The 12299-nt window shown below is 37.6% G+C and overlaps 1 protein-coding gene across 2 annotated transcripts; it reads right to left on the bottom strand.

The window, feature by feature from the left end:
- Positions 1–259: 259 nt before the first annotated feature.
- SYT4 (synaptotagmin 4) lies at positions 260–11417 on the bottom strand. Of its 2 annotated transcripts, none has more exons than XM_062613393.1 (4): positions 10926–11417; positions 7379–8187; positions 5706–5826; positions 260–3663 (listed from the first exon to the last, which is right to left on the bottom strand). In XM_062613393.1, exons 1-4 carry the CDS (start codon positions 10957–10959, stop codon positions 3356–3358), a joined length of 1272 nt encoding a protein of 423 aa, XP_062469377.1. In that variant the 5' UTR covers positions 10960–11417; the 3' UTR covers positions 260–3355. The 2 variants fall into 2 exon arrangements, with proteins under 2 accessions (XP_062469377.1, XP_062469375.1); XM_062613391.1 differs by having other exon boundaries at positions 7373–8187; positions 10926–11416.
- Between the last annotated feature and the right edge of the window lie 882 nt (positions 11418–12299).

Genomic DNA, 12299 nt, shown 5'->3' on the forward strand with positions numbered 1-12299 from the left:
TGGGCCATGTCTCAGGTTTTAGCCTGAGCATACAGTAGCTTTCAAGAGAAAGGTAAGTATGCATCAAGAAACTAGGAATAAGGAACTTCTGATATGCCTGGGTAGTATTTGGCAGTGCAAGTCTAATCCACCTCTGTGAGAAGACAAAGTGTTTGCAAGTCAAATGTTTTTGGGCAGAAACAAGAGAGAGTAAGTCATGAATATAAGCACCAGCAGGAATCTTCTGAAAAGATACATTGATGGGATAATTGTTTTGGGATGGGATGAACAAAAGCAGCAGTTTATTCTTGTCTTACACACATGGCACAACATACAGAACCAGCACAAATAACTTACTTACAAAATCTCATACACCATGCTTCCTCTTGAATAGCTTCTATTAAGTTACAACACCATAACAAATCAGGTATTTAGTTACGACAGATCTCCAGACATGGATAGTCTCCCATTCAAGGAGTTATTATTTTTGTAAGCTACTTAGACAAACATCATTTTTTACATGTTTAATACAGTACAGTATCCTTAACAGAATTCAAGATATTCACAATGAGAATTGAGTACTTTATAAAACATCAGAATTCCTCATCTCAGTACAGGTCCACATTCACTCCTGCCTTTTCTGCTTTACAGATGTGTTTCAAGTCGTCTTTAGTCAACTTTCCAAGCTAAGCATTGCTTTAAATGAAGCTCTATTTACAGGGTTCTTTTAGATTTAATTAAAATTGTATTTTCTTCTCTTCTCAGTTCCTATCCCCTATCCCCAACAACAACTGCCGTTTAGCTGGTAGAAATATTGACCCTTAAACTGCTATAGAAACTTGGAAAGAAAAATTGGTGACAAATTTTTGGATGCAAAATGAAAGGTGGTCACAGCCCATCATTAATTCAAAAAGGTGGAGGTTTTTTTTCTCCTAATGTTAGAATGTCCATTGGAGGCATATGACTCCTTTCATCCGTTTTTTAGGATAACATACTACATACGGGCTAACATACAAAACCTCAGGTTTTTAATTACAAGCTCACCCACTCTTTCATGAAATCACTTTCAGTAGAAAGTTCTTTCCTTACTAGAAATTGTAACTACTCTAGTTGTGTGTTACTGACTTAAGCTTTCCCAGTCTCCATTAGATCAAATAGTGTCAATTCCCTTATTGACATTGGTGGGTTGACTAACAAGAAGAGTTTTGCTCTGTGATTGCACTTCAAACCCTACTGAAGCCTGTGGGCATCTTTCCTTTGATTTGGTGGCTTTGGATTAGCTCTGCTTGAACGTGGCTGTAAACTCTAGCCCTTAAGCAGTTAGTCAGCTTTCTAAAGAAATAATCAAAAAAGATTCCTCTCTTTTATACATACAATACGCAGGGTTTTTTTACATTGAGCATTATTGTAAAAAGCATGTTTATGTTATTTTGAAAATGTATTTTTACAGAAATTTATAAACACTGTTATATCAAACACATTCTCAAAAACTGGAGAAAATACCGACACAAAACCTGGAAGATCCTCAATGGAATTCTTCCAGTACTATTTGTCTACTTGCATATTTCATATTTCAGTGTCCTTTCCTGCAAACATAATTTAGCCATATGTGAACAGGTAAAGTCGACAACAAATCCCCAATAGTTCTGAATAGGACATGTATCTGCTGTTTAATGGAAGTAATTGGACATCCGATGTATGTTTTTTTACCTGGCATGTCCGTTCTGTTACTTTTACTGTCATTGAGCAGTACCTTAATTTCCAGATAGTCCCATTCACTTCAGTGGGTTAACCCATTCATACGATAAAATGATGTATGCAAAAATTGGTTTCCCACTTTTTAAATCCTTCTGATGTCAACAATTAGCATCATTATATTCTTCCTTATGTATATTGTAACTGAAATTATGTAAGAGTAATATCTGCAAACAATTCTGTATCAGAAATCAGTGTACAAACTTTAGGAAATAATCTGCTTATACTTGTGCTGTAGTTCTGATAGCCTAAAAATCTATCTGATGGGGCCAAGAATAAATTTCACAGGTCTAAACACTTTATTTATATACTTATGTTAGACTTGATACTCCCCCAGCCTGATGCAGTTTAAGTTTAAATATATATATTATGTCACACTAACATGAAATCAGCATGTTGTTTTCCCTTACCACCATCAGTTTTCAGTACAATTGGAAATGGACATTAATGCATAAAATCTAAGTGAAACACACTTTTCAAGTCTTTTGTCTAACATAATATTGGATAAATTATGATGTGGGCTTGGTTTTCTACCCTGAAAAACTTTAAAAATATATTAAACTTTGTATGTTGGGAGTAGTCTTACTCACTGTAATAGTATTAGTCACAGTTCAGGAAGTTAAACAGCAGAGTCAGGTTTCATTCTCTGTCTTACTGTTTTGTTTGTTCTTTAATGAAGCAAAAGAAGAAACAACTTCTCTTTTAAGTACTACTGAATTTCTTAAAATATGATTGATGAAAAGTCATTGACTGTAATAACCTGTATGTTACCTCATCTAAACTGAAATGCTTTCCCATGGCTTGAAATGCTTAAAGTGTAATCCTTGCTAGAGGAAAAAAAAGCAAGCCATATATAAACTCAAATTCTAGCTATACTGTAACATGTACAGTCACCCGTAAAGGAGCCCTTTTAGCAAAACAATGTGTGTTAACTTACTCAGTGATTTGTAGAATGTGCCTATTCCATTCACTGTAATAAAACAAGTTATATATATGTGTGTTAAAAAATCCAGTAATTATAGAGTATTTCTACATGTAAAACAACTAGTTGCACATAATGTGATATGTAAAGCAAATTGCTGAAAATCTCTTAAGTCTTTGGGATGATCAAAGTATAAGTAACAAAACCTTACTAATAATGATTGAATTTTCATAAAAGAAGGTTTTTGATGGAGAGGCAGAAGGAATTCCCCTCCTGCTCACCCTTATTCCCCATGGCTTTTGCAGACTCAGCCACTTCCCCAGTAAGCCACAGGTGGTGTTTTAAGATCTAATGTTTCAATGAGGTTATCTTCTGTATAGCAGTATTAATAAGGTTTTCAGTGACTTTTTCATAAAACATAGTCTGATTTTAATGAGTTTGTAGTGCTTCAAAAGTTTCAGGCTATTTAAACTCTAGAATAATACAAATCTGATCCAATTACATTAAAAAACAAAGAAATAGAAATTCCTTTATTTGCTGTGAAAATTTAGTTACCTTCTGCTCTGAAAATTCAATCCAGTTTTTACTCCCCCACTCCTCCCTAAAAAAAGTCTTGTAATTATACATAATAAAGAAATAAAACTGTTCCTTGCCTATGGATATATGTAGTTCTTCAAGTTCCAACCCCTCTCTAAACTGCTAACCATCACACAACATATGCCATTTGGCAATTTGTCTCCTAGGATATTCACAAATTTCTTTCCAGTGCTCTCCACCTGTTCCTTCAGCTGAGCATCCCAAGGTTAACCGGCCAATAACCTCATTCCTTGACCCCCTATCTGAATCTAAGACCAAAAATTCAATGCTGATATCATCAAGGCCCTCACAAGGAATGTCAAACACAAACAATTCATTGAACACTGCATTAGGGGTGCATTTCTTCACGTGGGTTTTCTTTTTAGAAATCCTCTTCTTAGCATGGTACAGGTTCACTTTGACATAAGGGTCTGCAATGAAAAGAAACAGCACAGATCAGCTATTGAACAGTGTTGCTTAGAAATTCCTTGATCTAGTTAGTGGTAAATTTCATAACATGCCAACATAATTACATAACAGTGAGGAGATGTTTCAAGTTATTAAAGATGATTCATCTCATCTAATAGCTGTGTTTACATCTGAATTTTAGCTCCCTTTATGGTCACCAAAGAAGTAATCATGATAGTCAAGTTTAGGGCATGATTCGTTTGATTACCTTTGCATGTAGTAGAGATGTTATTATGGTTAATGTACTACAGGGCAGGATTTATCTCATGAAGGAGACACCTATGATGTTTGATCAGACACATTGGTGATTCATTTGATTAGGTTCATTAGGAGACCTCAAAACCAGTGATCAAGGAACCAAGGAGGTTGTCAGCTTCTGAGTAAAAAGTTCCCATCTTCCTAAGGAGACTGAGTTATGCAGTTGTTCTGTGAGGTAAATTGTTAGCTTACTCCATAGAAATACTGCTTCGCATTCTTCCCTGTGCATGATTTTTGTTGGGCTGAGGGGAAAGTCACAGAGGAAGTAAGGACTTTCATGAGTGCAGAATATTACTGACACCCAAATATCTATTGAACCTACCCTTGCTGATGAACAGCAAATTGTGAAGAACTGTCTGAATTAACTATATACACTGTCTAGGTGTAGCGTGTCTGCCTGTATCTCTTAGAAGTATTATATTCCTATTAGAGTTAGCAAGGTTGCATTGAGGGAAGAAGAAAAAGCAAACAAAATTTATAGCTTTTCTAAGAAGAGATACAGTAAACAAAAATTTGCATGTGCTGTAGGATCCAGGGGCTGCTGAGACTAGAAGGGCTTTTCTTGTCAGGTTATTTTCCCACCTGGGTGAACCTCAGCCAGACTCCGTTGAGGCCAGCTTGCTGTCATGCTGTGTTCATAAAACCTCCACTATCTGCTGTTTTGGGGTTGGTTATTGAAAGTATGTATACTATCTTATAGTGGACTGAACTGTTGGGCTCCATTTATATCCTTTTACTTTACAGTATGTGAATGAAATCACATCAGGAGGACTTTCCCATGTAAAAAAGGGAGTTGTCTATAGATTTGTTGTATTGGAACCAGGATGTGTTAACATTCTAAGTAAATGGCAGGATTTCTTGGTATGAGAAGTACTGTACTGTAGTAATTATGATTCAGTGGTTCCCAAAATTACTTCCTATTCAGCTTCTTTCAAAAAAAAACCACTCTGCAGTGAAATTGGTCCCATACAAAATTAACAGGCAATGTTCTACTACTTGTATAGTCTTTTGTGATGTACTGCTTGTTTTGTGTGGTTTTCTTTTCCTTTAGTATATTTTACATTAAATTTTATTCTGTTATTATGTTATCTGGAATTAATGTGCATCTAAGTACAATTCTAGCATTAACCTCAAAGGAGGTTCCATGGAATGGCACAGGACCAGGAGAAGGCAATGCAGAAACTGCTCATTAGTGAACCCCAAGTACAGCTCAAGATAAAGCACCGATGTTAAGTTACAACCTACTGCCAGTACTGGCATAGTTCACCTTTTTGTGATGCAAATAAGTGTTAGTGCTCTGTGGGCCAGATTCAGCACAGATCTAACTGGTTGCTTTTCTTGGTGCTAAACTGAAATAACCCATATGATGATCTCACTCAACACTGATCTTCTACAAATAAACTTTTTTTTTTCTTTTTTCTTTTTCATAAATAAAAGCCTCTTGTATCTGAAAGCACCATCCCATAGTTCTGGCAGATGGGTTTCGTTTAAGACAATCACAAAACTCATCCGTTTCCACTGTGAACAGATGTCATGTTTTTTTAATGTGATTGAAGAACAAATTTGTAAAATACATACCCTGAAAAATAAAGCATTGACCCAGATATAACAAAATTAATAGACTGCAAATAATAGAGAATATTTCTGAATTCATGGGACATTTTTTGTCTTTGAAATGCCACATTTCAGCTCACTTCTGTCTGTTTGGTTTATGTTCTTGGGGCATATTCATGAGTAAAACCATTACCTGATAATCCTGACACATCAGATTTAGGTAGATGCCTGGCTTTTAAAACAACCACAGTAAGCGTGTTTGTTGTAGACTGATAACAGAGAGAGATCAGTAATTCTCCACGCCCAGATGATTTCTGAAGAAATTAAAAAAAAAAAAAAGAAAAAAAACTATCTATAAGCAATTTATATTCACCAAGCTTTAAAACAGAATTAAGAAGATTTATGAAATGTCACATCACTGTATTCTTGAAAATGGTGTAAAAGGATAAAATCTGTGGAGGTATGCTGCTTTACATAGCAAATATAATTTCCCTCAACTGTACTTATATAACTCTTCTTATGATTGGTTATTAGACTGAACAAAAATAAATTAGCAAATAAATGAAAATATAGGTTGACATGACATCATTGTCTTCAAAGATGAGAAATGAAACACTATATCATAAGAAAGTCTTAGTGAATGTAAAAGATACTAAGCAAATCAAAATTCCATAAGGATATATTGAAAAAAAAATCTAGCAAAGGTAAAATAATCTTCACTGAAGTTTTGTAAACAGGAAGGTTTCAAATGGTTAGTGAATTTTTATCCTTGACACTTTCTGAAGTAGCCTCGTATACAAGAAATAAAGATGAGATTGAAGACTTCCTCTATGATTATTATATTTTAATTTGTAGGAGTATTTTACTTCACAAAATAAAGGAAAGCAAAGGAAACAAACAAAAATAATACCTTATATACCAGAAAACCTAATAAGTTATCAACAAAATATCACTGACATAGTTATAGTTCTAGTGTTGTGACAGTATTGCAAAATAACAGCATTAGTTATAGGTATGTTGTCTGGTAGACATTTATTTGATTTGGCAGTACGCTTGCTCTCTGAAAACAACCAAATTGAAAGTCAATACACATTCCACTTCCTTAGCAGAGATTAGGAGACAAGGGTGTGATGCATGTGGATTTCTGTGATTCAGCTGTGGTGGTTGTAAATGATCTTTACATTCTGAACTAATACTATATAATACAAAACTTTTTTATCCCAGTGAAGTCAGTATGTTTTGCCATTGCCTTCAGTAAGTCTTTGGCTTCTCGTTTGTGTCTTACTATCCTTAACAGACTTGCAGCTTGTGTCACTGTTCCTAAGAGAGAAGGTAATAATAGCACTGAAGTGCAAGAACATACTACTGCATCAACACTGGTCTCTAACAGGTTCCAATTCCTTAAATGAAGACTTCATTCACTAAGAATCTGCTATAAAACCCTGAAATGAAAGATTTACACTGACTTCAATAACTTGTAAGAAAGAATGGTTTCAAACAGAAAAGGAGAGGGAGGAGAAGTGGAATAATGCATATATGTTTGCATTCTTTTCTCTTAAAGCAAATTAATGTGGATTGAGGCCTTTTGACCTAATGTAAATGTGTCCACTCAAACCTGCTGGAACCAGCTGAATAAGCATGTAGAGTTTAGGATCTTAGCAATTTCTTGCAACATGCTCATTGTAATGTTCTTTCATTAGATTTGTGTAATTGCTTCCTCATATTGTCATTATGAAAGCGTCTCAGTGACTTGCATGATTGCTTTGGTCCCTTTTCTTTCCAAAATGGCAGCAGCATTACATAGGAATCATAGCTAACACTAGCACAAAGCTTTTAATGTTTAAATAAGAAATATGTTACCCTAACATTTCTTTTGATGATCTCTCTGTCCATTAGCAGTCTTCCTTCTGACAGTTCAATTCCTGCAAGGGGAATGAAGACTTCTCCAATGACATCATCTCTGGAAAACCTGTCAAAGCTCAAGATCATAAAGTGAAGTGTTAAGTCTTGAATTTGGCTATAGGGGATCCCATAAAATGTGAAAGTTTCATCAAAAGCTGGATCTAAAGTTTTTCTCAGCACTCTGGTTTTTACTTTGTGCTTTTTCTCAGGCAGGATGGTCATTTTAATGTAGGGATCAGAAGTCATTGACTGCTCATCCATTGCTGGCAGCCCACGTGCTTCTTTGATGTTCACTACAAATGCCTTTTTCTCGAAGTTGTACTCTAAGGAGAAAAACAGGGTTCCTAGCTTGTCTTGTTTATCTTCAGAAGACAGGGAAGTGATTGATTTTAAACTGTCAGGGGATACCGAATCTTTCTTCCTTTCTGCAAAGTGCTCAGGAGACAAATTTTCAAGATCTGAAGAGCTCTGGATTTTAGGGGTTGCTTTGGGGAAGTTGCCATTTAGATCTCTCTTCTCCAGGTCAAGATGGAGAGAATTCTTTGGCATAGATGACTTGTTCTTTGATTCACTTTTATCATCTGCTCCAAACTTCTTCTTACTGTTGAGATTCTCAGGGTAAATATCAACCCCCTTCAGAACATGGACAAACTTATACGGAGGTGTCTTATTGGATTTGGAAGATTTACGCTGGCAGCAGATCCAAGCAAAAAGGGAGACAGAGAAGACAAGGCCAAATGCACTAAAGATCCCAACCACTGTAGGAATTTCATCTGCAAATCAAATAAATAGCAACAAGCACATAAGCAATAATACCTTGGACTCTGTGTGATATTTAGTAAGGTAGTAATTTAGTAAGAAAAACAAAACCTGACGTGAGATGGTAATCCCAGGATCGACAGACTGCTTTTCACTGTACATATTGCTCGCCACCTGCTGGCATAAATGTGTAGTAGTCCTGTACTAGGGCGTGCTTGCTGCGTTAGTACTTTTCCATACACGGTGTTTGGGAGGAAAATACTATTCCCATCCTAATAGTAATAAACATTAGTAACTGCTTGACTATCTCCTCTCTCTGTGTGTAGTTTCTGAGTTTACATGTCTGGGAATAATAGCAATTTTCAGAAGATTTCAGCTTTGAGTTTAGGGAGCTTTGTTGGCTAGATAAAACAGATTCCCAAATACACATTACTTAGAGATACATCATCTGCTTTTCACACTGTTTCAAAGAATACTTTGTACACTCAATTAACTCATTTTTTATGGTCTAATCCTATAATTGCCTGGAGGTACCTCTTGAAAGAACTGAGTTTAATTGGAGGTTATAACACTTAACAATATCAATGGGATTTTCAGTACTTTGCAGGAGGAAGTCTATCAGGAAAATTTAGAATAATTATATACCAAGTGTCTTTTCCCAATGTGACACTGGGCAGTCATATGTGAGTTCAAAGCTGAAAAAACTATGAAGTGTATAATTGATAACCGCTAAGTTTTGCATTTAAGATGTCATGAATCAAGGCTATGGGGTGTTTACAGGAAGGGTCACTACTTTTTAGGGGTGTGTAAGAAAAATATGAAAACATAATTCTTTTCTACCTCAGCATGAATCCTGTACTTAAAGTGAATAACGAGAAAACTGAGCAAGTGTTGCAACCTCAGTTATCATACGGATACATTAGTCACGTATAGAGTATCATTAGCCCTTCAAAGCATGCATCAGAGGATAAGTGAGCACACCTAATTGGAAATCCGGTTTTACCAATAAGTAACATTATTTAAGTGAGTTTAAACCTCCCACAACATAACAATCAGAGCTTAACCTTTATTCCCTGCAACAGAGGAAGGCCAGTAGAATATTAATGGAATGACATTGTTCATAAAGGCAATTATGTAACAGTTCTGCTTCTCTTGCAAATGAGTATCAGACCTTCTGGATGAGAAAAGCAAATCTATCCCCCTTTATGTATTACTAAAACAGCTTTGTCCAGGTAAAAGCTGAGCAGATAGTTGTGCCCCCACTATACCTTTTTTTTTAGTGGGATGATTTTAAAAAATCTACAACAGTATTATCAGAGCAAAGTAGGACATAGTGTTACAGCACAGAAAGGATAAGGCCTGTCTATTAATTTAATCTGATAATATTAATGTAACTTTCCCCTTGCCTACAAGCTCTATCAGTCTGCATGCTTAATTGCAAGAACTTAATGAAATGCCTGAACATTATATACATATCCAAAAAGAATTTTTTTATAAGTTAAGCACGTGGCTCTGAGTTTCAAGAATTCCCTGAGCTGCAAAAATTTAAATATACATGGTAGAAAGGTCGAAAGCAAGAAGTAATTGAAAAGTAATCAGAATACTTTAGTAGATTTTAAGAATGATTTGCACGTTTGTATACTTTTTCATGAGATGATGGACTTTTTACAGTAATGGATATTATGCTATACTTTAATCCTACAGCTACTGAAAGCAGTGGTAGAATCAATTTGATGGCTAAAATATTAATTTCCCTTCTTAAATAAGTAATTAGATAAGCATGATGTCATAAGTGTAGCTAGAAATATCAAATGGGTGGGGTAGGAAACGACGAAACCGTAACTCCGTAACTGAAATGGGTTTATATTTATAACAAAGTATGTTGAAACCTGCATTTCTTGTAGTTTCCATAATGTAAATCAATGGGTTAACACTGAAAATAGTGTATTAATAGAAAACATTACCTATTGATTCTGGGAGAAGTTTTTATTTCACTTACATGATAAAAATCTGGAGTCACTTCACTTAAGTCAGTGGAATGATCCTTGAATTAAACCACTGCTAAAGCAAATATAATCTAGATGACAGTCAATATTTGTAAAACAGAGTTCAGAAACATTTCTACTTGCTACTTTTCTGAGTAAAAATGTATCTCTTTTATCAGTGCATACATATGGCTGTCTCTGAAACTTCTGGTATCAGTTAATCACCCTACATCCAGAAATGACTAAACTGAAAAGTCCTCAATGAACTCAGCTGGACTAAAATGCAGCTGTTCAGCTAAAAAAAAACAGGAATACCATATTTTCATCTTCCTAGCAATCTCCTTTACAAAAGTACCTTTCACTTTAACATTTGACAAGTCCTTCTCTACAAGAAAACAGGAATGTCAGTTATTCCAAGAACGTCTTGAGCAAAGGTTTTGGCACAGGATGCATTTACATCGTTTAACTCTAAAGCCATGCTACTTTAACCAAGACAGAGAAAACAACCCCAAACCTCTCTCATCTGAAAACGCACTTCCACAAACCATCCCTACTGGCTGGGGAACGGATAGGAAGAAAGGGAGACAGAAAGAAAATTCACACAACTTCTGAGACCAAGGAGAACTGAGGGAAAACGGGTTCCTCCCAGCAAGATGCGTGCTGGGAGGCTCTGGGTGGCTCAGCAGAGGCTGCTTGCATGCAGTTCTCCCTGGAAGGGGAGCAGTCCCCAGCGCCGAGGGCGAGAGTTGGGGCCGGGACGCGCTTACCGAACTGCTGGCGGCTGGCCGCGATCGGAGCCATGTTGGCGGCGTGCGCTGTCCGCGGTGCTGAAGCCTCCGTCCGGAGCGCGGGAGCCTCCTCCCAGAGTGACAGGCGACCTACCCGGAGCGCTGAATGCGCTGCCCTGCTGCTCCCCTGCTCTGCGCTCTCACAGCACCCGGGCAATCGCCTCTTCCAGCGTGTTTTTGTAGGGCTTTTATTTAAAAAAAAAAAAAAAAAAAGAAAAAGAAAACAACAACAACAACAACAAACAAGACCCGGAGACAAGAGCTAGTGGGGAAGGTGAAAGAGGAGGTTGCGAGGGGACTAGAGGAGACGGGGGAGGGGAAGCTCCGGTCCTCCCCTTTGCTCACTGATTTGCAGCCCCCTTCCTGTTTTGGCTCTTCTGAGTAGCTCAGCTCGGAGACTGAAGACGTGGTTGAAACCCAAATTGACGCAATCCTGACGCTACAGGGCTGAAATCAGCACCTTTCCCACCTCCCATCCCCCCTCCCCAACCACCACACCCTCCCTCCCTTCCTCCCTCCCTCCCTTCCTTCCTCCTTTCTCCCTCCCGCCCACCCCGCACCCGCATTCCCCCCTCCTTCCCCTTTCTGGGGACTGAACGTACACTCATCGATTATTTTAACTGCCCTGCTGCAGGATATGAGCTCCCACCCTCCATCGGACACAGGCAGTGAAATGCTAATGTCTGTGATTCAGTGCACCTTGTGTAATACACGGGTGTGTCTGTTTTGCTGGGGTAAGATTATTTATTTGCTTATTTATCTATCAGCTGGACAGCCACAACAGTGTGAAGAAGATGCCAACTCAGATGTCCAGACACCTTGGCTCCAACTGCAAGGCACACATTTTTCCTATGACTGATGTTATCCACTTACTAGATTTGAGTCATAAAAACTCTAATGTGCCCTCTCCCTGTCCCTCTTCGCTGCTTCTTCCCACCATCCACCCCCACATAAAGATTCAGACCCCACTTTGGAAATCCCCTTGACCTTCCTGTATGCCAAGGGAAGTAACTGAATCTATCTAAATACTTCTAGATTTTGCCAGGTTTAGATGTCTGTCTCCCAGTCTGGACCGAGAACACGGTGGAGAGGCAGGGGGAGCCTGGCTGCAGCAGGAATAAGGAAAGCAGGGCAAGAATGCAGGGCTGCATGTAACTAGAACTGCTAGAGTGTATAGTAACCCGAGCTAACTCCTGGTGCAGCAGAACTGCAAAAGCCAGCATCTGGCATCTGACTTCTCCTGGATTCAGAAGGAATCATAGCAGCCAAGTTTGAAGCCCAATTGTTAATTCTGCTGCATAAATGGGAAACAGGTGTTCTTGCTTTTCTAAATAACAAAATCCAGATGCAGGC

The sequence above is a fragment of the Pezoporus occidentalis genome, unplaced genomic scaffold (assembly GCF_034315485.1).
Source record: "Pezoporus occidentalis ecotype Australia unplaced genomic scaffold, CSIRO_AGI_Poc_V1 ctg166, whole genome shotgun sequence".
NCBI lineage: Eukaryota > Metazoa > Chordata > Aves > Psittaciformes > Psittacidae > Pezoporus > Pezoporus occidentalis.